The 24,449-nt window shown below is 51.1% G+C and overlaps 1 protein-coding gene across 1 annotated transcript in view; it reads right to left on the bottom strand.

Moving 5' to 3' along the window:
* Positions 1-1,014: 1,014 nt before the first annotated feature.
* The window catches only part of pitpnaa (phosphatidylinositol transfer protein, alpha a), a 60,095-nt gene continuing 36,660 nt past the window's right edge, over positions 1,015-24,449 (bottom strand). Inside the window, exons 3-12 of the mRNA XM_078421991.1 lie at positions 20,860-21,005; positions 15,798-15,889; positions 12,623-12,630; positions 11,295-11,369; positions 10,723-10,806; positions 7,618-7,695; positions 5,033-5,143; positions 3,373-3,495; positions 2,980-3,048; positions 1,015-2,054 (exon numbers count right to left, since the gene is read on the bottom strand). Of these exons, the coding sequence (XP_078278117.1) occupies positions 3,001-3,048; positions 3,373-3,495; positions 5,033-5,143; positions 7,618-7,695; positions 10,723-10,806; positions 11,295-11,369; positions 12,623-12,630; positions 15,798-15,889; positions 20,860-21,005 (765 nt within the window). The 3' untranslated portion in view covers positions 1,015-2,054; positions 2,980-3,000. The remainder of the gene's footprint in view (positions 2,055-2,979; positions 3,049-3,372; positions 3,496-5,032; positions 5,144-7,617; positions 7,696-10,722; positions 10,807-11,294; positions 11,370-12,622; positions 12,631-15,797; positions 15,890-20,859; positions 21,006-24,449) is intronic.

Consider the following 24,449-nt stretch of genomic DNA (forward strand, 5'->3'; position numbering starts at 1 on the left):
CTGCGCAGTTGGGGCCCGTTGATCTAGTACTCACGTAAAATGGCCGCCGGATCTACACGTGCACAGAACCCAACGGATCGACGCCTGCGCAGTTGGGGACTGTTGATGTTGCGGGGAGATGGAGTGGGGGAGGGGAGGGTGCTACACCAATGTAGGAGAGGTTTGGACCCAGCGGGCCCACAGCCGCTAGTAGGACACTATTTGCTTGGATAGCACGCAAAAGATTTTTCAATTTATCTCGCTCTATGTGACAATAATAAGCCAATACAGTAAATGGCAGGCACTAATGAATGTTGATGAACAGAGTGACCTTGGGGTCCAAGTCCATGGGTTTGCTGAAAGTGGCAACATAGATAGATCTGGCATTGCACCTTCATTGTTGGGGCATTACACGTTAAAGTTGGGACATTATGCTGCAGCTTCATAAACCCCGATTAGACTGCACTTGGATTATAGTGTGCAGTTCTGGTCGCCACACTACGGGAAGGATGTAATTGTACTGGAGAGAGCGCAGTAAAGATTCATCAGGATGCTGCCTGGATTGTTCACACTATGGGGAGATATTGACTTGTTTCCCCTGGAGTAAGGAGGCCCAGGGCTAATCTGGTCGAGGTAAATCAACCTGTAAAAGGCACAGATTGGGTAGTCTAGATGAAGAGCCCCTCCACACATACTGTCTGACCCACTGAGTTCCTCCAGCAACACTCCGCTCTTTATCAGCCAAAATCTTTTCTCGCATGGTCGGGGTTTATCAAAGTCGAAGGCATGAATTGAAGGCGAGAGGAAGCAGTTTGAAGCGGGATGCGATAGGCAAGTTTAAAAAAAACACAGGCAGTGGTTAATATCTGGAACTCTGCCAGCGGTGGCAGATTGTTCAAACAGATACATATAAAAGAAGGATATGACCCTAACGCAGAGGAATAGAAGAATAGGTGAACAAAGATTGCCTGCTGCACTCCACACCATCTCCCCACCCTCCCACCATAAAGAGACAGCTCAGACATTTAGTGCGATTGGATATTTTTATTTATTGCATGAGTGAAACAATTAAAAAAATAAGTGATGCTTTGTTCAAGAAATGAGAAACCAAAAACTGGTTACAGTACTACAGAGGAAGGTATTGATTAGGAGAGGCAGAGAATGTGACAGACCATATGAATTAAGCACTCAATGAAGTAAACAAGGGTGTGCAGGGGACACAGGGGGGAGGGACGTAACACAGTCTCAGCCCTGAGGTAAGCTCCGTGGGTCTGGCCTCACGTAATGCGGACAGACATTCATATCCCCGGCATAAGGAAAGGTCCTCAATACAAGGCTAATGCCTCTGATATGCCCAACTACCCTCTCAGCAGCAGCAGGGGCCGAGCCTGGGGAAAGGTCAAAGCCAGTGACCATAGCTCTCACCAAACCCAACCCTCGACCAACAACATTCCCATTCTTCCCTCCCTCCGAGCAGGGTGGTGGGAGGTGAAGGAATTACAATGGCCCCTCGTCATTGTCCCTCTTTCCCTATATCCCCCCCCCCCCCCCCCACCAAAAAAAACAAAAACTGATATAATCTGCGCTTTTGGAAAATATGGAATGCAGGCATGCTCCAGAGGACAACCCAGGAGCATTTTATTGCACTTAAGATAACCAAATAAATTAATGATACACCAATAAATTAACAACGTTAATAGATCACCTCACATGAATGGAGACGGGGGAAAGAATCGGAACAGCATATCATGGCCACTTGATGGAATAGTTTAAATTGGTCACCATCTTTAAACCACAGTCAGTCAGTGTTTGCATTAGACACACAGTATATCAATAATAACAGGTACAGCACAGCAAACCCTAACACTCAATATATTCTGCATGGGATAAAATTTAGTGCTTTCTCGTGTTTTAAATTCCTGTGTCTGCTCCCGACAATCAATTTCTTCTAGAAACATCTGAAGATTTGTTAAAAATCATCCTGTGAAGAGGTGGGGGGAGGGGGGGAGGGTTTATTCGAGGCATGACGTCCATCACTGGCTGGAGTGTCAGAGCCTCCGACGCGGTCGTAACAGCTGCAACAGGAAGAAAGGCACATCTCAGAGTCAACGTCAACACATCATGGTCGTACTGTGCACGCAGCATGGAAACAGGCCTTTCAGCCCATCCATGGCTCCAGCCCATCACACCCCCCTCTCACTAACCCCGGCCCTGTCCGCTGAAGCAGGAACAGGCCCCGTGCTGTGCGCCAGGTGGAATTCCCAAGCCCTTGCCCTTGGCCTTGCCAGCAGAGAGCTCTCCTGCCACCCTGCTGCTCCAACCAGGTCCATCACCCTCCACTCTCCAGCACTGCAGATACAGGCAGACTGCACTCGCAGGCATTACAACTACAGGCAGACTGCTGGTTCACACGAACGAAAGATACAGGCAGACTGCTGGCTCACAGGCGTTACATGTACAGGCAGAGTGCTAGCTCACAGGAACAAAAGATACAGGCAGACCGCTGGCTCACAGGCGCCACAGATATAGGCAAACTGCTGATTCACAGGAACGAAAGATACAGGCAGACTGCTGCCTCACAGGCGTTACACGTACAGGCAGAGTGCTAGCTCACACGAACGAAAGATACTGGCAGACTGCTGGGACACAGGCGTTACATGTACAGGCAGACGTTAGCTCACACGAACGAAAGATACAGGCAGACTGCTGGCTCACAGGCGCCACAGATATAGGCAGACTGCTGGTTCACAGGAACAAAAGATACAGGCAGACTGCTGGCTCACAGGCGTTACACGTACAGGCAGACGCTAGCTCATACGAACGACAGATACAGGCAGACTGCTGGCTCACAGGCGTTACATGTGCAGGCAGACTGCTAGCTCATACGAACGACAGATACAGGCAGACTGCTGGCTCACAGGCGTTACATGTGCAGGCAGATTGCTAGCTCACAGGAACGACATACAGGCAGACTGCACTCACAGGCGATATTGTACTTACTGCATAAACAGGAGTCCGGGATTAGTCATCTGTGGCCGTCAGTCCCCTCACAGGGCCATTCAATATCATCTGTGGGAGGAGGAGGTGGTCAGTTAGCACACGCACCACTGGGGAGGGGGGGGGGTGGCTGGGAGACATATTGCTCCAGGTATGGGGAGGGGTGGATCACCAGGGACGGCTGGGGTGGGGGGGTTGCGATACATGCACAGGACGTGTCCCACTTCGTGGGGGAGAGAGAGGAAGGGGTGTGAAACACACACGTGAGGACATGCCCCACTGGCTGGGAGGGTAAGGGTGAGACACACACGCGAGAACGTGCCCCACTGCCTGGGACGATGAGGGGTGTGGGGTGATACACACGCGGGTCGTGCCCCACTGCGCGGCCTGACCCACCTCGTCCAGCTCCTTCTTGGTCTCCTCCTCCATTCGGCGGATGTCTTCCATGGTCAGTTGGATCCACCGGTCCATCCAACAGAAGAGCTGCCGGTGGAAGAGTGTGAACAGACGTCTCTCCTGCTGCTCTCACACAAACACAACAGCACGTTAGCCGCACAGGGGTCACACCAAGAGGCAGGCACAGTGTCAGCACTACCTGGACTCTGGAGCCAAGTCTGTACTACTCTCCAGCACAGTGAACACATCACCCCCACCCCTACCCACCCACCCATACACACACCCACCCTTACCCACCCACCCATACACCCACCCCTACCCATACACCCGCCCATACACCCACCCCTACCCACCCATACACACACCCACCCCTACCCACCCACCCATACACCCACCCCTACCCATACACCCGCCCATACACCCACCTCTACCCACCCATACACCCACCCACCCCTACCCATGTACCCACTCATGTACCCACTCATGTACCCACTCATACACCCACCCATACACCCACCCACACCCCTACCCACCCACCCATACACCCACCCCTACCCATACACCCACCCATACACCCACCCACACACCCATATACCCACCCATACACCCACTCCTACCCACCCACCCATACACCCACCCAAACACATTCCAGTCCGCAGCGCGGCTGCAGGAAGCAGCAGTCTAAAGACAGCCTGCCTAAACCTGGACATAGACACAAAATGCTGGAATAACTCAGCGGGGCAGCATCTCGACAGAGACAAGGAATGGGTGACATTTCCAGTCTTGACCCTTCTTTAGACGTCTTGACCCGAAACATCACCCATTCCTTCTCTCCAGAGATGCTGCCTGTTCCACTGAGTCACTCCAGCATTTTGGTTTAAACCAGCATCTGCAGTTCTTTCCTAAATCTGGACATTCAAAGCCATTGGATCTGTCAGTGTATAACACTGGGGTACAGTACTGGTGGGGAAGGGTCTGTCACTGTATAACACTGGGGTACAGTACTGGTGGGGACGGGTCTGTCACTGTATAACACTTGGGTACAGTACAGGTGGGGACGGGTCTGTCACTGTATAACACTGGGGTACAGTACTGGTGGGGACGGGTCTGTCACCATATAACACTGGGGTACAGTACAGGTGGGGACGGTCTGTCACTGTATAACAGGGGTACAGTACAGGTGGGGACGGGTCTGTCACTGTATAACACTGGGGTACAGTACAGGTGGGGACGGGTCTGTCACTGTATAACACTGGGGTACAGTACTGGTGGGGACGGGTCTGTCACTGTTTTTACAGGGGTACAGTACTGGTGGGGACGGGTCTGTCACTGTATAACAGGGGTACAGTACTGGTGGGGACGGGTCTGTCACTGTATAACACTGGGGTACAGTACTGGTGGGGACGGGTCTGTCACTGTATAACAGGGGTACAGTACTGGTGGGGACGGGTCTGTCACTGTATAACAGGGGTACAGTACTGGTGGGGACGGGTCTGTCACTGTATAACAGGGGTACAGTACTGGTGGGGATGGGTCTGTCACTGTATAATGAACCGCAGGAGATTACACAACCGACCCCACCCCGGCTCTATCCCCTGATCTGGGGATCTGCCCACCCATTCCCCGGCCCAATCTCGCCCGCCCAGACACATCCCCGCACCTTCTGGATGAAGCTTTCCACTTTACTCTGAAGCCCCCACCACTTGAACTTCACGGTCACCAGCTTGTACGCGCACATGTGCGGCCAATCTCTCCTCCTCGCCAGGGTTTTCTGCAGAGGAACATAGAGCAGTGAGGGTCGGGCCACCCATGGTGGGTGGAGGGAGAGGGGAAAGCTGGCAAGAACAGTATTAGAGAAGACAGAGACGAAGACCAAAGAGATTGCACGGACTGGAACAAAAAGCAGAGCACTGGTACTCAGCAGGTCAAGCAGCATCTGTGCAGGCAAAATGGTGCACGTTGACGTTTCAGGTCCAGACCCTGCATCGGGACTGAGGGGGAAGGGTGACTGTGCATAGCAGTTCAAGGGGAGGGGGATAGGGGAGGGGGGATAGGGGAATGGGGGATGGGGGAAGGGGGGATGGGGGAAGGGGGGATGGGGAGGGGGGATGGGGAGAGGGGATAGGGGAGGGGGGATAGGGGAGGGGGATAGGGGAGGGGGATAGGGGAGGGGGATAGGGGAGGGGGATAGGGGAGGGGGGATAGGGGAGGGGGGATAGAGGAGGGGGATGGGGAGGGGGGATAGGGGAGGGGGATAGGGGAGGGGGATAGGGGAGGGGGGATAGGGGAGGGGGGATAGGGGAGGGGGATAGGGGAGGGGGATAGGGGAGGGGGATAGGGGAGGGGGATAGGGGAGGGGAGATATGGGAGGGGGATATGGGAGGGGGGATGGGGATAGGGGAGGGGGGATATGGAGGGGGGATAGGGGAGATAGGGGAGGGGGGATAGGGGAGGGGATGGGGAGGGGGGATATGGGAGGGGGATAGGGGAGGGGGGATAGGGGAGGGGGGATAGGGGAGGGGGAATAGGGGAGGGGGGATAGGGGAGGGGGGATAGGGGAGGGGGGATAGGGGAGGGGGGATAGGGGAGGGGGGATAGGGGAGGGGGGATAGGGGAGGGGGGATAGGGGAGGGGGAAGGGGAGGGGGGAAGGGGAGGGGGATATGGGAGGGGGGATAGGGGGGGGATAGGGGAGGGGGTATGGGAGGGGGGATGGGGATATGGGAGGGGGGATATGGGAGGGGGGATGGGGAGGGGGGAGGGGGGATAGGGGAGGGGGATGGGGGGGCGGATATGGGAGGGGGATAGGGGAGGGGGGATATGGGAGGGGGGATAGAGGATGGGGAGGGGGGATAGGGATATGGGAGGGGGATAGGGGAGGGGGGATAGGGGAGGGGGGATAGGGGATAGGGGAGGGGGGATAGGGGAGGGGGGATACGGGAGGGGGAATGTGTTGGGACAGAGGGTGGATGGCGCGAGGATGAACCTATATGGAGTTGGGTTGGCATCCTGAACCATTATGACACGACCGGCACATTTGTGCAGAGGGAGATTTACTCGGCATCACCTTGGAGTGTGTGATGGGAGTGTAGATGGAGCTTTAATCTTGTCTGGCTCTCTCCTGCCACAGCAGTTGACTGTACACACCCAGAGCAGACTGCCCAGCTTGTCTGGCAAAATGCCTCATCGCCAGAACTCACCAACAAGCACCAAGACCTGGCTTGGCTGGCGGTGAGGGGAGCCCTCTCAGTCAGATCCTTCCTGCACCGCCGGAATCTCACTACCGGCGCAAGCTGCCCTCGGGACGGCTGCTATGGAGAGGAGATGGTTACCCACCTCTTCACAGAGTGTGGATTTGCAAAGAGAGTCTGGAGAGGTCTGCAGGGGTCCCTGTCACGATTCATTCCGAGCAGCTCCGTCACAGAGGACTCTGTGATTTACGGACTGTTCCCAGGGACGCATTCGGAGACTGACATCGAGTGCTGCTGGAAGGTCATCAACTCGGTGAAAGACGCTCTTTGGTCTGCCCGATCCTTGTTGGCCTCCCAGCGGAGCGAGCTGTCTGTCGGGGAATGTTGCCGACTGGCCCGCTGCAGACTGCAGGAGTACGTGCTGAGGGACGCACTGAAGCTTGGTGCCGCCAACGCCAAGGCCCTGTGGGGGAGGACCACAGTCTGGGGTCTTTCCACTGCTGGACATGGGGGGCAGTGTGTGGTGGAGACGCCCCTCCAAATAAGTGTGTAAAGGTGTGTAAATGTAAGTAAATGTCTGTAAATTTGGAAGTGAATGCCTGTATCGAATGTGTAACCTCCGGAAATGTCGGATGGGTTTGTTAAAAAAGATGTTTTGTAAGCAGATATTTATTACTTGAATAAAGTATTTTTTGATATAAAAAAAAAAGTTTCGTGAACCAACTTCAATCATTGATCAAGCCCTCTGGGGATAGACATAGGTTTAAGATGAGGGGGGAAAGATTTAATAGGAACCTTAGGTGTGACTTTTTGCACACAAAGTGTGGTTGGTGTATGGAACTAGCTGCTGGAGGAGGTAGTTGAGACAAGTACTATCACAATGTTTAAGAAACATTTAGACAGGTACATGGAGAGGACAGGTTTAGAGGGATATGGGCCAAACGCAGGAAGCTGGGACTAGTATAGGTGGAACATGTTGGTCAGTGTAGGCAAGTTTGGCCGAAGGGCCTGTTTACACACAATATGAGGTGATCAGGTGATCAGACGGTTCGTACCTTCCAATTAGGGTCCAGCAGACCACGTCCTGTCTTGACAGATTTGACTTTTGCAGGGTCTTCCTCTAGCTTGTAATCCTGAGTGCAGAAAGGGAGACCATTAGGGTGGGTAGAACTGTACGCACTTGAACACTGTGGTCCATGGGGAAGCGTTGTTTAGTTTAGAGATACAGTGCAGAAACAGGACCTTCAGTTCACCTGGTCCTCGCCGACCAGCGATCCCCACCCACTTACACCATCTTACACGCACGAATGACAATTTTGTTTTGTACAATTATACCAAGCCAATTAACCTACAAACCTTTACGTCTTTGGAACGTGGGAGGATCCCAGAGAAAACCCACGCAGGTCACGGGGAGAATGTACAAAGACCCGTTGTCAGGATCCCGTGCCACCATTCGGCCCATCAAACTTATGCTGGCCCTTTAGGCGTTATTGGAATGGCACTCATCCGAGTAAATGGAGCGCATTCCATCTCGTTAGCAACTCGTGCCCTGGTACCAAGCTGCTCTTACAGCCGCAGGTGGCTGCCGTTGGGATGGCATTGGTATTGGCTTTGTTATTGTCACGAGGTACAGTGGTCAATGGAGACCGCAGAACATGGATGTGGGGAATGCAGCAATGACCATGCCATGGGCTAGTGTAGCTGGTCATTACCTTGCACTTTTTAGATGCTGTTATTTGCCACTTATTGCCCCTCCTGCCGTGACAACATCGTTCCCCCAATGCCAGGCAAGCCCCAGCACCGGTGCTGTGCCCCGCACCTCCAGGCCCAGCCTGTACCTCAGGCTGGCAGCTCGTGCAGGGCAGCCCTCTGCCAACAGAGTGCGCCACTGTACCACAGGAGCCACCGTGCTCTCGCTCACAGCCCAGAGCCATCTGTTGGCAGCAAATATACTGTCATCACACAGCACCTCAACACGGTGGTGGCAAAGTCCAGCCACTCCAGGACTCACACCGCACACCCAGAACTCACACCGCACACCCAGGGCTCACGTCAATAAAACCACCACCAAGATCAGCAGGCTGCAAACCCCTCCGACACAGGGTCCAGACCCGAAACGTCACCCATCTATTCCCTCCGCAGATGCTGCCTGACCCGCTGAGTTCCTCCAGCAGTTCGTGCTAAGCTCAACTCCAGAGCCGAGGTCTGTCCCTTCAGCCGAGATCTTGCACACGCTTACAGGTGGGAGTATTCGGAAGAGCAAGGGACCAACCACTTGTAAAGCAACAATCCCAATTACTGAGCCCACTTGCACACTCAGTTCAGTTCCGTTTATTGTTACGTGTACCCAGGCACTGTGAAAAGCTTTTGTTGTTGCGTGCTAACCAGTCAGTGGAAAGTCAATGCATGATTACAATCGATCCATTTACAGTGTATAGAGATATGTGTTAAGGGAATAATGTTTAGTGCAAGGTGAATCCAGCAGAGTCCGATCAAGGGTGGTCCAAGGGTCACCAAAGAGGTCGATAGCAGTTCAGCACTGCTCTCTGGTTGTGGTAGGATGATTCATTTGCCTGATAACACTCCCATTTTTATGCCACCTCTCTAAGGCTTTGGTTAGGCTGTATTGAAGTATTGTGTGCAGTTCTGGTCGCCCCGTTACAGTAAGGATGTGGAGGCTTTGCCTCCTGGATTAGAGGATATGAGCTACACAAACCTTGATTGTTTTCTCTGGAACGGAGGAAGAGTGGAGACTGATAAATATATCTTAAATAAGATATCTTAAATATAATTGAACAAGATGAACGTACTATGGGAACTACACTCGCCCCCCTGCAGGACCTATACATCAGGAGGTGCAGATCCAGAGCCAGCAACATTATGAGGGACCCCTACCACCCCAGCAACGGACTGTTCCAGCTGCTACGGGCAGGCAAACGCCTCCGCTGTCACGCTGTGAAAACTGAGAGGACGAGACGGAGTTTCTTCCCACAGGCCATCAGGACCGTTAACTCTTATATCACCAGGGACTAAATTACTGTATTAATTAATTTTTTTGTGTTGTGTCTTTTTAAAAAAATATTATAATCTGTATTGTAGTTTTAGCACAATCCGCAGGCATTGCCACTTTCATTTCACTGCACATCTTGTATGTGTATGTGACAAATAAAGTAGACTTGACTTGAATTATGAGAGTCATACATACGGTAACAGTCAGTACTTTTATCCCTCAGGGTGCAAATGTCAAAGACCAGAGGGCATAGTTTTAAGGAGAAAAGGGCAACTTTTAAAGGGGATGCGCAGGGCAATTTTTTTTTGAACACAGTGTGATGAGTGTCTGGAACACTCTGCCAGGGGTGGTGGTGGAGGCAGAGAGGACAGTGGCATTTAAGAGGCTGTTAGATAGGCAAATGGATATGTGGGGAATGGAGGGATATGGGTGGTGTGCAGGCAGAGGAGGCAAGTTTAACTTGGCATTGTGTTTGGCAGGGACACTGTGGGCCGAAGGGCCTGTTCCTGCCCTGTACTGTTGGTTCAATGTTCTAAAAGTGCAGGTCTTCCTCAGCAGTTGCACTGCTCCAAAGTGCTGGGGTGCAGGAGAGGAACTGCAGCAGCAGGGGCTCTGGGCAACACATACTGAGGAACATGATTATCCAACATAGACACAAAGTGCTGGAGTTACTCGGCGGGTCAGGCAGCATCTCTGGAGAAAAAGGATGGGTGAGGTTTCAGGTCGGGAGTCTGAATAAAGGTCCCGACCCGAAATGTCACCCATCATTTTTCTCCAGAGATGCTGCCTGACCCGCTGAGTTATTCCAGCACTTTGTGTCCATCTTCAGTATATACCAGCATCTGCAGTTCCTTTCTGCATAGGAATATCCAACCTCTGCACCTCAGACGGCCCTGCTCCATGGACAGAGAAGTTAAGCAGGACATGGAAGGCCCACTCCAGAGATCTGATGAGCGGACAAGAGAGGTGCCGCCACCACCTCAACTCTCCAAGTGCACCATCATTTTAATCGGCATTGCTTCAGACTCTGGATGGAATTTGTGCCGTTTATCTCCAATGAAAATGACATTCACCCTCACTGGAGAAGGAGCTTTCATCTCTCTCGCTTCTCTTCACACGAGACGGAGGCAGGTTTCTTTAACCAACTCACCCGAGCATGGATCTGGCTCCTGTCTGCAATGTCTATGTGAATGACTTCAACATTTTTCCAGGAGTTGGGTTCCAGGCAGTGTACCTGTCAGGGATGGAGGGGAAGCTGGTTACTCAGGAAAGCCAAGTCACTTCACAAAACGTCAGAGACTAACAAGTACAGCACTGACAAGCCAATAAGGCACGTGCCAGCTGTGGCTGTAGAGTGCCCAGGCACAGCACCGCGCCCGGGCACAGCACCGCGCCCGGGCACAGCATCGCGCCCGGGCACAGCATCGCCCCCGGGTACAGCATCGCCCCCGGGTACAGTATCGCGCCCGGGTACAGTATCGCGCCCGGGTACAGCATCGCGCCCGGGTACAGCATCGCGCCCGGGTACAGCATCGCGCCCGGGTACAGTATCGCCCCCGGGTACAGCATCGTGCCCGGGTACAGTATCGCCCCCGGGCACAGCACCGCGCCCGGGCACAGCACCGCGCCCGGGTACAGCATCGCGCCCGGGTACAGCATCGCGCCCGGGTACAGCATCGCGCCCGGGTACAGTATCGCGCTCGGGTACAGTCCATGACTCACATTTTCCGCGTTGCCCAGGTCGGCTTTGTGCCACGTTTCAATTTTGAGCAGAAAGTCATCCTTCATATATTCGTTCTGCAACAGAGTCCAGAGGGTTATGTTTGGACTGACATCACTCACACGATTACAAAGCACCCACCAGACCACGTAACCTTTCCTCACTGTTGCTCGAAGCCTGCATGCAGAATGCAGTTGCCAGCTTCACTCCTCACCAACACTGCAGCCCATCTCTGTTACTGAAGGCGACTTTTCCCCACCAAAGATAGTTTCTGAACTGCCCACAGCCCACTTATAGAACTTAGAACCGTACAGCACCGTAACGAGTTATTTGGCCCATCATGTCCGTGACAAACATGATGTCAAGTTAAACTAATCTCCTGTGTCTGCCCTGTAATGCACATCCCTCCATTCACCTAAACATCCACATGCCAAATATCCACATGCACAAATCCCACAATGGTATCTGCCTCCACCACCATCCCCCGGCTCACGGTCCACACACCCACACCCCTCTGTGTACATCTTGCTGCACACATCTCTGCTCCTCTCATCTTAAAGCTCGGCCGCTAGCATTTGACATTTCCTCCAGGGTAGAAAGGTTCATAGTGTCTCATAATTTCGGAGCTGAGAGCTGGCTATTCTGTGTGAAGCCACCCGTTAGTAGTAACTCTAGTCACGCGCAGGTGGATGGGTTTTGGCTGGGTTCAGTCAGCACCTCTCCTGACAGTGATTGGGATGAGGACTGGCACTTGCTGATACTGACCACATCTGGGATGATGCCCGTGAAGCTGGGTGGAGGGAAGTGCTGGGACAGGTAGAGAGGTGGGTGTCACTGGCCTTCAGCCCTCAAACCCCCCACACTTTCCTCAGCTAACCCCAGTCCAGTAAAACCAAATACTGGCTCCCACCTCATCCTCCAGACCCGCAAGTGTAAAGGAACACTGAACCCGCTCCAAGGTTGCCCCACTTCGAAGGCACCAGCTAGAACGAGCCATTCCTTCTGTGGAAGGAAAGGTGCTGGAGGAACGCAGCGGGTCACACCGCATCTGTGCAGTGGAAAGGAACACTTGATGTTTCGGGACGAAAGCCTGTATCAGGACTCATCAGGAGATGCAGACTGAATGGCAACAAAGTCAGATCTCAGCCAACACAGGATGGTTCCCTTTCCCCCACTTCCACCTACCCCTCTCTCGGCTCCTCGACCCATCCCCGCAAACACAGTGCCTCGTCACCCGAGGTCCCATCATCAAAACCCAGTCTCGCTCCCTCCCGCTCCCTCCCGCTCCCACCCCAGCACCATCGTGACCGATTACAGGGCAAGCACTCACCGTGATAACTGGAGTCGATGAGAGAGCAACATAGGAGAGAAAAGAAAGAGTTAGATACTGCAACACTAGCAAGAATCACACAGAGCTCAGCTTTAGGATGGCCACACCACCTGACAATGAGCAGCATCGTGGACTGCAGACACCGTTGACGTTAACACACACAGGTTGTGGTCCGTATTTTTTAATTCTCAGTATCAGCACACTCTCGGCACATGAGCAAACATTGGTGCTCTATCCCTACAAAGGTCCACTCTCGAGGATTGGCATCTCCCCTTCCCTAAAGGGCTATCCTTTTTTAAGGATAGTCCGCCATCTTGCAAGGTTGTTTTTCAGTATTCTGAGGAGCTGAACTCCATTTCAACTTCCTTTGCCGCGACTGAAACTCTAATCTACCTTCATCGACAGTTGCATAACCTTTGGCCACTGGTATTTGGTTAAAGCATTTACAGGGGCTTATTATTAAACAGCCACGGGTGTGGCGGTTCATATTCCTCGTTATCAAATCCACGGCGGACACTCCCCAAGCCTTTCCTCACACATTAGAACACACGAACGAGCCCTTCGGCCCACTTTGTTTGTGCCAAACAGGACACTTAGTTAAACAGATCTCATCTGCTTGCACATATTCCTCCATTCCTGGCACTTTCATGTGCTTATCTAAAAGTTTCTTAAACACCACTATCGTATCTGCCTCCACCTCCACCCTGGCAACACATTCCAGGCCCCAAACACTCAGCGTAAAGCAAAACTTGCCTCGCACGTTTCCGTTAAAATTTCCTCTCTCACTTTATAGCCGTGTTGGACGTTTCTACTCTGGGAAGAAGGCTCTGACCTTGTCCTCACTTGAACAGCGAGAACACAGAAGATGGAACAGTCAGCCCATAAAGTCTGTGCTGCACACAGTAGCACGATAAACTAATCTCATATGCCTGCACATGATCCATAGCCCTCCATTCCCAGCATAGCCACGTGCCATCTAACAGCCCCTTAGACGCCACTATCGTGTCTGGCAGAGATGGACACTCTTGCTCTGAGACAGTGAGGGACTGCTGCAGCTGGCAGAGTTTGCTCGGCCTCTGCACAGCAAGTCTAGGGTAGCGGTACCCCATGAACATACATACACTCTCAGATCTGATCTGTACTTGCGCACCTGCATTTCCAACATGCGGGACTCGGACTTTCTCTTTTTCTTTGTAAATGGCGCCAAAATATGGTAACTGTGCATTTATGGGTCGTGCAAAAGAATCTGACTGTGCTATGCACAGGTGACAATAAAGAACCACTGAAAACAGTTCCATTGGGAGCCAGTGAGATGCCGCAATGGGCATCACTTTACTGAGCCACTGGAGGATTGGGAAGCAACAGGGAGAAGGGAGGGGAGACGGGCTTGATGGGGAGTCAGAGGTGCATAGAGGGGCCTGTATGCATGTGGATGGGGCGCCACCACCCCAGGGCAGAGACTGCACGCCTCACTGCTGCCGCTGGGATGCAGTGCCCACACTGCGGCTGGCTGCCCTCCATACCCCTCACTGGAAATTGTAACGTCTCTTTCCCACATTTAAAATCTTGATCATTCTCATTTACCTGCTGACTTAATGAAATATTTACGTTGCTCTGAAGTGACCCAGTGTGTGGTTTAACCATAGCGCAAGGATCCAGTGTCACCTCAGTGCCATGGCAATGTCACACACCGCCAGCACAGGAGGAAGGCTGATAAATTAAAGAGGAGCAACCAGCCTGCAGGGCCAGGATCTTTGTTACTGCAATGCATTATGTGCATTATGTGTCGGAGAGAGGGCAAGGGGAGACTTGGGTGTCGTTTCAACAAAGACCTCATTTAATATGAGCAGCCACAGCTTAGCTTGTTGCTGCGTGGCAACCCCGGCTGTCTGCCTCTGTACACAAGCTGCATTCTTAAAGGGGGCGACTACTCCAGGGAAACGACAGGGCAGCTGGGAGCCGTATCACATGGCCAAGACTGGGTTACTGCCAAAGTGCAGCAGACTTCCGCAAAGGATTAGTCGCGGGCTAGAATGGAAGAATGCGCAGAGGTTGTCAGGAATCTGTGACCTCTCTCAAGGCACTGTGCAGGACATGACATCCTGCGGTCACAGGTGCTGTGTGGATCTCAGCCCAGTGTGCAGGTGGAAGGAGAGTGTAGAGAAAGCAAGCCTACACAGGGCTAGGACCACCCAGGCCATGGCTTGGCAATATCTGGCACATGGATACGGTGACATGCGGCACTGCTGCCGAGACCCTCACCACCGCCTGAACTGACAGCAACCCCGCATTCCTGACCTGCATCCACCACAGGAGTTACAGATGCTGCACCTCCCACACACCACAAACACTCACACCCAGCCCCCTTTACTCTGACCCAGACTGCCTCCTAGCATTTTGTGTCTTTCAAGGAACTGCAGATGCTGTTAAACCGAAGGTAGACACAAAAGCTGGAGTAACTCAGTGGGAAATGCTGCAATTGTGGAGAGAAGGAGTGGGCGACATTTCGGGTCGAAAGAAGAGTTTCCACCTGAAACGTCGCCCATTCCTTCTCTCCAGAAATGCAGCATTCCTTCTCTCCAAAAACGCTGACTGTCCCGCTGAGCTACTCCAGCTTTTTGTGTCTACCAGGTTTATAGGTTAATTGGACTTTGGTAAAGATTGTAAATTGCCCCTCGAGTGTAGGATAGCGCTAGTATACGGGGATCGCCGGTCGGTGGGCCGATGGGCCTGTTTCCGCACTGCATCTCTAAACTAAACACTTCTTGTAATGGGGCAGGAAGCATGGCATCTGCTATTAAGTGAAAGTGGCTAGAGGGAAGGAAATTGAGTCGTTATGTTTAAGTGAAGCAGAAAAGCCACAGAGCGACGACGGAATAGGAACGGTGTTTAATGTCCAAGCATTACCATTGGACCCCTCACGGCACTGACTTACGTTAACTGTGTTTTCAGACGACTTAACATAAAAATGAAGGTCACACCAATGAGAGTATTTTGTAGCAAATCAATTTGGTTTCCACTTGTGTGAGTCTTGGAAAGCAGACAGTGCTATAGTTATTCACACTATTTAAGACTGTGGGTGATTTTCTCTCTATGTGCCCACCCACTGTCCAGCCCAGGCCGGCTGGGCAACAGTCCACCCCTGCCTTGTCAGTGCAGGGGCCGTTTCACTCACCGGTTCTGCAGTATGGATATGCGTTCCAGGCCTTCTCGTGGACGTTCAGTGCTCCATTGGGAGCCAACATCTGCACAAACCGCGGCACCTTGCTGAAAGAACAACATGGTTTTACTGTCCCTCACGTCATGTCGAGTCGGACGTCAGCAAGCTCCTCACAGAGCCCGAGAAACACCGGAGAGAGTCGTGCCGCACGGCAACAGGCCCTTGGGCCCAACTCCATCATAGCATCGACCACCCATTCACACTAGCTCTACATTATCCCACTTTCTCTTCCACTCCCTACATAATAGGGGCAATTTACAGAGGCCAGTTAACCTACAATATCCCTCTAAACCTTTCCTATCTACACACCTGTCCAAATGTCATTTAAATACTGTTATCGAACCTGCCTCAACTACCTTGTCTGGCAGCTCAGCAGGTCAAGCAGCATCTGTGTAAGTCAATGGACAGATGACATTTCTTCAGACTGAATGAACGTCATCTGTCATTTTCGTTCACTGCTGCTTCCTGACCCGCTGAGTTCCTCCGGCACTTTGTATTTTGCTAATGATTCCGGCACCTGCAGTTCCACGCGTCCCCATTTTACAACCCTAGTTAAATTCCCCCTCTTATTTCCCTAAACACCAGCACTTTGTCCTCTCCCACAAATGCCCTTCAGCTCTGATTTGATTCTTTTTGTCTTTAGCCTACGCTCGGGACATCTACAAAGACAATTAATTGAACAACACGGCTTTGGGACGTGGGAGGAGAACAGAAGACCCAGGGAGTCTCAGGGAGAACGTTCAAACTCCGACGATACCAGAGGTCAGGATGGAAGCCGGGCCCCTGGGACTGAGATGGAGCACCACTGCATCACTTGTTTAGATTGTGTAAGAGGACGCTGCGTGTTTTTAAGGTGGATTCCAGGGTCAAGGATTCCTGACCTCTTGTACTAGTCCTGGGAATTCACCTGCAGACTTCCACTGTCTGACAAAACAGTTGCCGACGAATTCAATGAAAAATTCAGGAGAATATTCTTTACCCAGAGAGTGGTGAGAATAAGGACAGCTCTCCCACATTACAAAGACATGTTGGTGGGCTAATTGACGTTAGTTTAATTTAGAGATACATCGCAGAAAGAGGCCTTTCGGCCCACCGAGTCCGCACCGAGCAGCAATCCCCGCATATTAACACTACCTTACGCACACTAGGGATAATATACACTTATACCAAGTGTGGGAGATGTCCCTAGTGTAGTACCACATGCAAAGGCCGACAGATAAACACATACACACCCCCACCCCCCCCTCCCACAGGCAGTGGCTGATGTATATACCTCCCACAGGCAGTGGCTGATGTATATACCTCCCACAGGCAGTGGCTGATGTATATACCTCCCACAGGCAGGGGCTGAGGTATTTGACCCTCAGGGGCTGAGACGTGCAGTCGAGGCATTTCAAGGAAAACCAAGAACCTGACAGGGAAAGGATAGACTGCGATGGGAAGAGGTAGAGGGTTGGGAGGCTGTGTACAGTGGATAATTTGAGCCAAGTTGCTATTTTCTGTGGCCTGTGTTCAATAATTAAAAGGAATGAATTTGAGCTTCAGATCAGCATGGGAGATTGACAGGTCGAATCCTCTCATTCAGTCAGCGGCAAGCAGCAAAAGATCGGATCAAATTCACAAAACCCCGGTACATAAATAATAATTTTGAACTTTACTTTGACTCAACTCAGTTCCCTAGGAAAGTCATGCATCTAAGTAATCTGTGGAGGGAAAGGACAGGCAATGTTTTTGGGTGAGAACGTTGTCTGCCCATTCCTTCCACAGATGCTGCCTGACCTGCTGAATTCCTCCAGCACTTTGTTTATTGCTCAAGACCCGAGCATCTGCAGTTCCTTGTGCCTCCATGCAAGGGGTCTGTTCGGTGTAGGGATAGGAATAGCCTATAACTAGGCAGTCGCCAACATCAGGCTAGCATTATTACACAGCCCCCACATGCATTAATAGTCAACCTCCCTCCATTACCTCACCATGCATCCATCAAGCACCGTGCAGTTCAGTAACAGAACATCAGTGACATCTCCAATGAGCCATAAACTTAGAATATGCCGGAAGCTGCAACGATGCAGTGGGGAGAGCTGTAGCCTCCGCTCAAGGGACCCAGGTTTGATCTTCACCTCCGGTGTTGTGTGGAGTTTGCATCTTATCGCAAATGCTCCAGATTTATCCCAAACACACTAGGGTTGGCAAATTGCCTGCTTTACATTGCCCGAGTGTAGGTAGGAGAAGAATCGGGATGGTGGTGGGAGGTCGAGAGTTGATGAGCACGTGAGGGACAAACGTTTGCAGGCGAGAATGGGATTAGTGAGAGTGCTGAGACCAACTGGTTCCTGTGTCAGAAATATGAAATAAAATCAAGGGTGGCACAGCAGTAGAGTTGCTGCCTTACAGCACCAAAGACCCAGGTTCAATCCTGACTACGGGTGCTGTCCTGACAGAGTTTGAACGTTCGCCCCATGACCTCAGGTGTTATTTTTCCGGGAACTCCGGCTTCCTCCCGCACTCCAAAGATGTACAGGTTTGTCGGTTAAATGGCTTCAGCAAAACTGTCCCTAGTGTGTGTAGGATAGTGTTAGCGAACAGGGATCACTGGTCGGCACGGACTCAGTGGGCCGAAGGGCCTGTTTCCGTGCTGTATCTCTGAACTAAACTAATTCATTAGCGGTGTTACCAACCATGCTTCTTTATCTATATTTCTCCAATGAAAGGTATCGCGTGCGATTGAAAAATCCTCCGAAGGTTTCGCATGAAAGCAGTTGAAATATTTAGAGTCATAGTCATAGGATAAAGTATGTGCCTCAAACAAATCTCTGACCCAAATTCTTCTATCCTTTTGGTAAATAAACAGCTTTTATCGAGAATCACCTGTCCATTCTATCTAAGGAATCTCTCTACTTCCATCAATAACTGATTCCTATAGTTATTCATTAACCGTTCACGGTGATCTTTTCATTCATACAGGTATTTTGTATCTGAAGGTGAAACTGCTGTTCCCTCTCAACACCATCCCGTTCACGTTTGAAACCCCTGCACTAAATACAAAGTTCACCCGCTAATCTTCAGCTCCCCACACGATAAACTGAGAATTTGTTTCTTTGCATTCCCACCCAATATCTATCCAGAGCAGCACCCTCCCAGCGACTCCATGAACCTAAGGAGCACTATCTGCACACAGGCACGTGGTGTGGTGGGCCTTGGGTGCAACAGAGTCACGCTGAAGGTGAAGGAAATCAAATGAGAAGGTCGCAAGAAGCGGCCTGCAATCCCTCTATTTTAGCAGGAGAATGGACAATTACATTGAGGTGTCGCAATGCACAACGGGTTCGACTGAGTGGATGGAAAAAGCTAAGTGTCCAAAGCAGGTGAGAGTAGGGAAGAGCCTTTAAATTAGAGCCAGACAGTTCAGGATTTCACAGAGGGCAGCGGAAATCAGACAATAAAAATGTCTTTTATTATCCTCCAGTTCCCTCCCCACTATTTTCAATTTGAAGAAGGGGCCCAACCCAAGACGTCACCAGTCCTTTTTCTCCAGAGATATTGCCTGACCCCCGCTGAGTCACTCCAGCATTTGTGTCTATCTTCTAATATTTTTACCATCTTATTTCCTTACAACAGTCCTTCAAGCTCCAATAGTTCCATTCTTCCACTTATTTCCCCAATAACCTGTTCGCTCTCATGCTTATTAAATCCTGCCTGACTGTCTTAACACCCACCCATACCAGGGGCAGCTTACAGTGGCCAACTAACCGATCACAAGTGCTGGAGTACCTCAGCGGGTCAGGCAGCATCTGGGAAAGGAATGGATAGGTGAGGTTTTGGGTCGGGATCATTCTTCAGAAGGGATGTGGAAGGAAACAGGAGCACTTGTGAAATACCCACATGGACCACAAGCAAACGCTAGAGTCCACACTGGAGGTCAGATTCAAACCCAGGTCTCCGTGCCCGAGGCAGCAGCTCCACTCGCTGCACCACTGTGCCGCCCTTATTCTACTCCCCAAAGTCCGCTGATGCTAGGCATCAGTTAAAAATGGAGACTCAAGAGAATGCAGGTGCTGGATCCTTGAGCAAAAAAAAGAGTGAAGTGCTGGAGGAACTCAGCGGGTCAGATAGCATCTAAAGAGGAAAATGGACGGCCGACTGAAGGAGGGTCTTGACTCAAAATGTTAATTGTCTACTTTCCTCCACAGACGCTGCCTGACTTGCCGAGTTCCTCCTTTACCATGTTTGTACAATCACTTTACTATACTTTAGAGACAGCGAGGAAACAGGCCCTTCGGCCCACGCCAACCAGTGATCACCCCTTACACTAGCACTCTCCTACACACATGGGACAACGTCACAATTTGTACCACAGCCAATTAACCTACAAACTTGAACGTCTTTGGAGAGTGGCCCACCTAGTCCACACTGATCATTAACCACCTACTCACGCTAGTTCTATGTTATCTCACTTTCGCATCGCTACACACTAACGGCAATTCACAGAGGCCAATTAACTTATAAACCTGCACGTTTGAGATATGGGAGGAAAGCAGATCACGCACAGGAAACCCATGCTGCCACAGGCAGAACGTGCAAACTCCACACAGACAGCACCCAAAGTCAGGGTTGAATCTAGGTCTCCTGCGCTGTGAGGCAGTGGCTCTACCAGCTGTGCCACCTTAACACCGGTTATTTGTTTTGAATGCCCTCTACTTGTTCCTATGATCCATTTGAATCCGTACCACTTTGCTTCTACTACGTGGTTGCACATTTGCCCCATGTTGGCCTCAGGTCAGCCACTGCAGGATGACCCAGCTGCACAATCCTCACCTTCACTCCCTGTTTACATTTACAGTGCAGGGCTCCGGTGCTGCAACATCACTTCAGCCCCTTCTGCCGATCCTGCAGCTTGCCCTGTGACAATGCTTGCGAGCTGACTGGGCAGACAGTGAGCGGCGGATAGACAGCAAGTCTGCCCTGAGCCTGCCTCATTGACACAGCTCCGGGCTGGTTGGCGTCCAGAGGTCATCCTTACCGCTGTAGATGGTAGATCTTGTGCGTGTACTGTCCTTTCTCGCCATCTTTCTCGTAGGGTTCATTTTTTAACACTTCAACTCCCTCGCCGCCGCCCGTCTCATTCTTACTCGCCTCCGCTACAGAAAACAGTTGCCCCACCTGGTACTGGAGAGTCAAACAAAGAGAACACAGTCATTTAAGAGCTTATGGACGTGACTGCTCTCATTGACAAATTCAATGAGCATACTATTACCGTGAAAATATTCATGGGTCTAAAGACTACTCGACTTGACCTCAATGTCTTGCGTTGCATTAGAAATGGAACTTGTTTTACATCTCGTTGGGATCACATATGCCAATAATATTATTTAGTCACTGAAGCACTTAAAATACAGTCACCCAGTCAGGACGCACAATATGCAGACAGAAACGATGTCCTTTTTTTTTTTTACATTGAAAGCTTGGTTGAAAGATACAGCTGGAAACAGGCCCTTCGGCTCACTAAGTCCATTCAAGACTAATGCTGCACAGTTACGCAGCGGTAGAGTTGCTGCCTTACAGCACCAGAGACCCGGGTTCGATCGTGCTGTCTGTATGGACTTTGTAGGTCCTCCCTGTGACTGCGTGGGTTTTCTTTGGCTGCTTCGGTTTCCTCCCACACTCCAAAAACATACAGGTTTGTAGGTTTATTGGCTTCTGTAAACTGTCCCCAGTGTGTAGGATAGAACTAGAGTATGGGCGATTGCTGGTCAACATACACTCGGTGGGCCAAAGGGCCTGTTTCCACGCTGTATCGGCAAACTAAACTAAACTGCACCCCTAGCAGTTCAACATCTCCATGGTACAACAGTGGAGTCCCAGGCTGGGTTAATTCACTGCACAAGGCTTGAACCCACAATCTTCTGACTGAGGGCGAGGGTACGGTTGCCACGGCTGATATTGGCTCGAAGGGAGTTGTTCACTTTCTGCAGGTTCGCGTTGATGAACTAGTTTCCCCAAGGACCCAGCGGCAGGCAGAGTCCTGGGCCAGGCCATGGACTACAGGTAAACAGGCAGGTGCTGAGCAATGCCTCGCCCTGCCTGACCCTCAAATGGCATGGCCAGGAGTCACTTCAGCCTGCTCCCCATTTTAATGGTTCATGGCTGATCCTCCATCTCAACACCACCTTCTTGCTTGATTCCTCAATTCATCAGCTCAGGATTCCAGCATCTGCAGTATCATGTGTCTCCATCCATTAATCTCAACCTGAAAAGCTCAATTTATGGTCCTTAGCTCTCTGGTACGGTGCACTAGTTCCAACCTTAACCCTATGTTGATGGCACCCTACTCTGGGGCAATGATCCCAGTTTAAAGAAGGTTCTGACCTGAAACCTCACCTATCCATGTCCTCCACAAATGCTGCCTGACCCGGAGTTCCTCCAGCACTACCGTGCAGGTTTCAGCACCTGCAGTTCCTTGTGTCCCCACTGGCAATGGTCCTTGGCTCTGCATTCTCCAGCCTCTCAGCACCTACCGTACCCTCCCCGCCCCGTCCCCCACCCCACTCCACCTTGATGAGATCACCTGTCTGTACAAAACAAAGTGCTGGAGGAACTCAGTGGGTCAGGCAACAACTGTGGAGGCAATGGACACACGGCGTTTTGGATTGGGACCCGTCTGAAGGAGGTTCCGACCCAAACCACTACTTGTTGATTCCCTCCACGTTTATCTTTCATTCAAGATTCCAGCATCTATAGCTCTTGTCTCGTCCCTCTTATCTCCTAACCCCTGCAACAAAGACGAATGTTCTAAATGTGTCCCAAGGAACTGCAATTGCTGGGAAGAAGCTGTTGTTGATCCTTTGGAAATCACGAATAGGCAACGTCTTGGAGTGGGACCCTTCATCAGACTAATTGTAGTGGGGGAGGTGGGGGAGAGCTGGAAAAGAGGTGGTGGCTGGGCAAAGCATAGTAAGTGATAGGTGGACACAGGTGATAGAACGCTATGGTGGCCCAGCGGTAGAGTTGCTGCTTTACAGTGCCAGAGACCCGGGTTCAATCCCGACTATGGGTGCTGTCTGTGCGGCGTTTGTATGTTCTTCCCGTGACCGCATGAGTTTTTTCTGAGATCTTCGGTTTCCTTTCCTCCCACACTTCAAAGATGTACAGGTTTGTAGGTTAATTGGCTCAGTATAAATGTCAATTGTCCCTTGTGTGTGTTGGATAGTGTTAATGTGGGGGGGGGGGGGGGGGGGGGGGACAAAATCGTTGGTCAGTGTGGACCCGGTGGGCCGAAGGGCCTGCTTCCATGCTGTATCTCTAAACTGATAACTGTGAGGGGGATAAGGCAAAGGCAAGAGATGAAAACAAAACTACAAAAGGTTGTAAGGAAAGGAGAGAAGAGTGAAACTTGAAGCCAGAGGAAGGGATTTGTGGGGAAGGGGTAGAGGAGATGGTGGGGGGGGGGGGGGGGGGGGGGCGAGGGGGAAAGAGAGGGAAGCGTTGGTTTATGGTGCCCACATTATCTCTGCATTTGATGAATCATTCTGCATTACCAACGCTCACCATTTTCTCGCTGTTTTCCTATTGACTCCCTCACCTCGCCCAGATTCTGCAATCTCTTCACAGTTCATTTTCACACCCAGCCTGGGACCATTACAATTGCATTACAATCTGTCCTTCCACCCGATTTCAATACAGATTGAAGGCACCCTGCTCCTTACAGACTGCCTAGCTAAAAATGATTCATTCAGTCGTGCTCTCTATTTTAACCAGAGCAGTATCCAGGCCCACAAACCTCTGTCCATATGCTACATATTTTGTATGTTATCTTATTCAGACAATGGTCACGTGTGTCAGCAAGCTGACTGAGAACAAACTGTTGACAGGTTCACAGGAGCAGAAGAAAGGATGGATTGTACATCCAACATCCACTTGAAGCAAAGATATTCACCACCACCTTCAGTGTACCAACCTCCCTTCTATTGACTCCAGTTATACCTCACGCTTGTCTCGGCAAGGCCAACAGCATAATCGAGGATGAGTCGCACTCTGGCCACCTCCTCTTCTCTCCTCTCCCATCGGACAAAAGGTATAGAAGAGTGAAAACGCACACCTCCAGATTCAGGGACAGTTTCTTCCCAGCTGTTATCAGGCAACTGAATCATCTTACCACAACCAGAGAGCAGACCTGAACTACTATCTACCTCATTGGTGACCCTCGGACTATCCTAGATCGGACTTTGCTGGCTTCACCTTGCACTAGGCGTTATTCCCTTATCATGTATCTATCTGTACACTGGAATGACTCGATTGTAATCATATATTGTCTTTCTGCTGACTGGATAGCATGCAACAAAAGCTTTCACTGTACCTCGTTAAACATAACAATAAACTATACTGAACTCAACATAATTGACAATTGAGGAAAGGGGCATTTTACAATCCAGTTCTCAGGCGTGGTGCAAGCTCGGGTCCATGCTCAGCATCAACCGCAGCCTCCCAAACACTTCTGGGACGTGAACAAAGGGCAAAAATACATCACACTGTCCCTGCAAGATCTGTCCACTTCAAGATGTAATGTCAGATTATCAGATACAATAGTGGAATTAGTGAGAGGATTTTAGACAG

This window comes from Rhinoraja longicauda, chromosome 26 (genome assembly GCF_053455715.1).
Source record: "Rhinoraja longicauda isolate Sanriku21f chromosome 26, sRhiLon1.1, whole genome shotgun sequence".
NCBI lineage: Eukaryota > Metazoa > Chordata > Chondrichthyes > Rajiformes > Arhynchobatidae > Rhinoraja > Rhinoraja longicauda.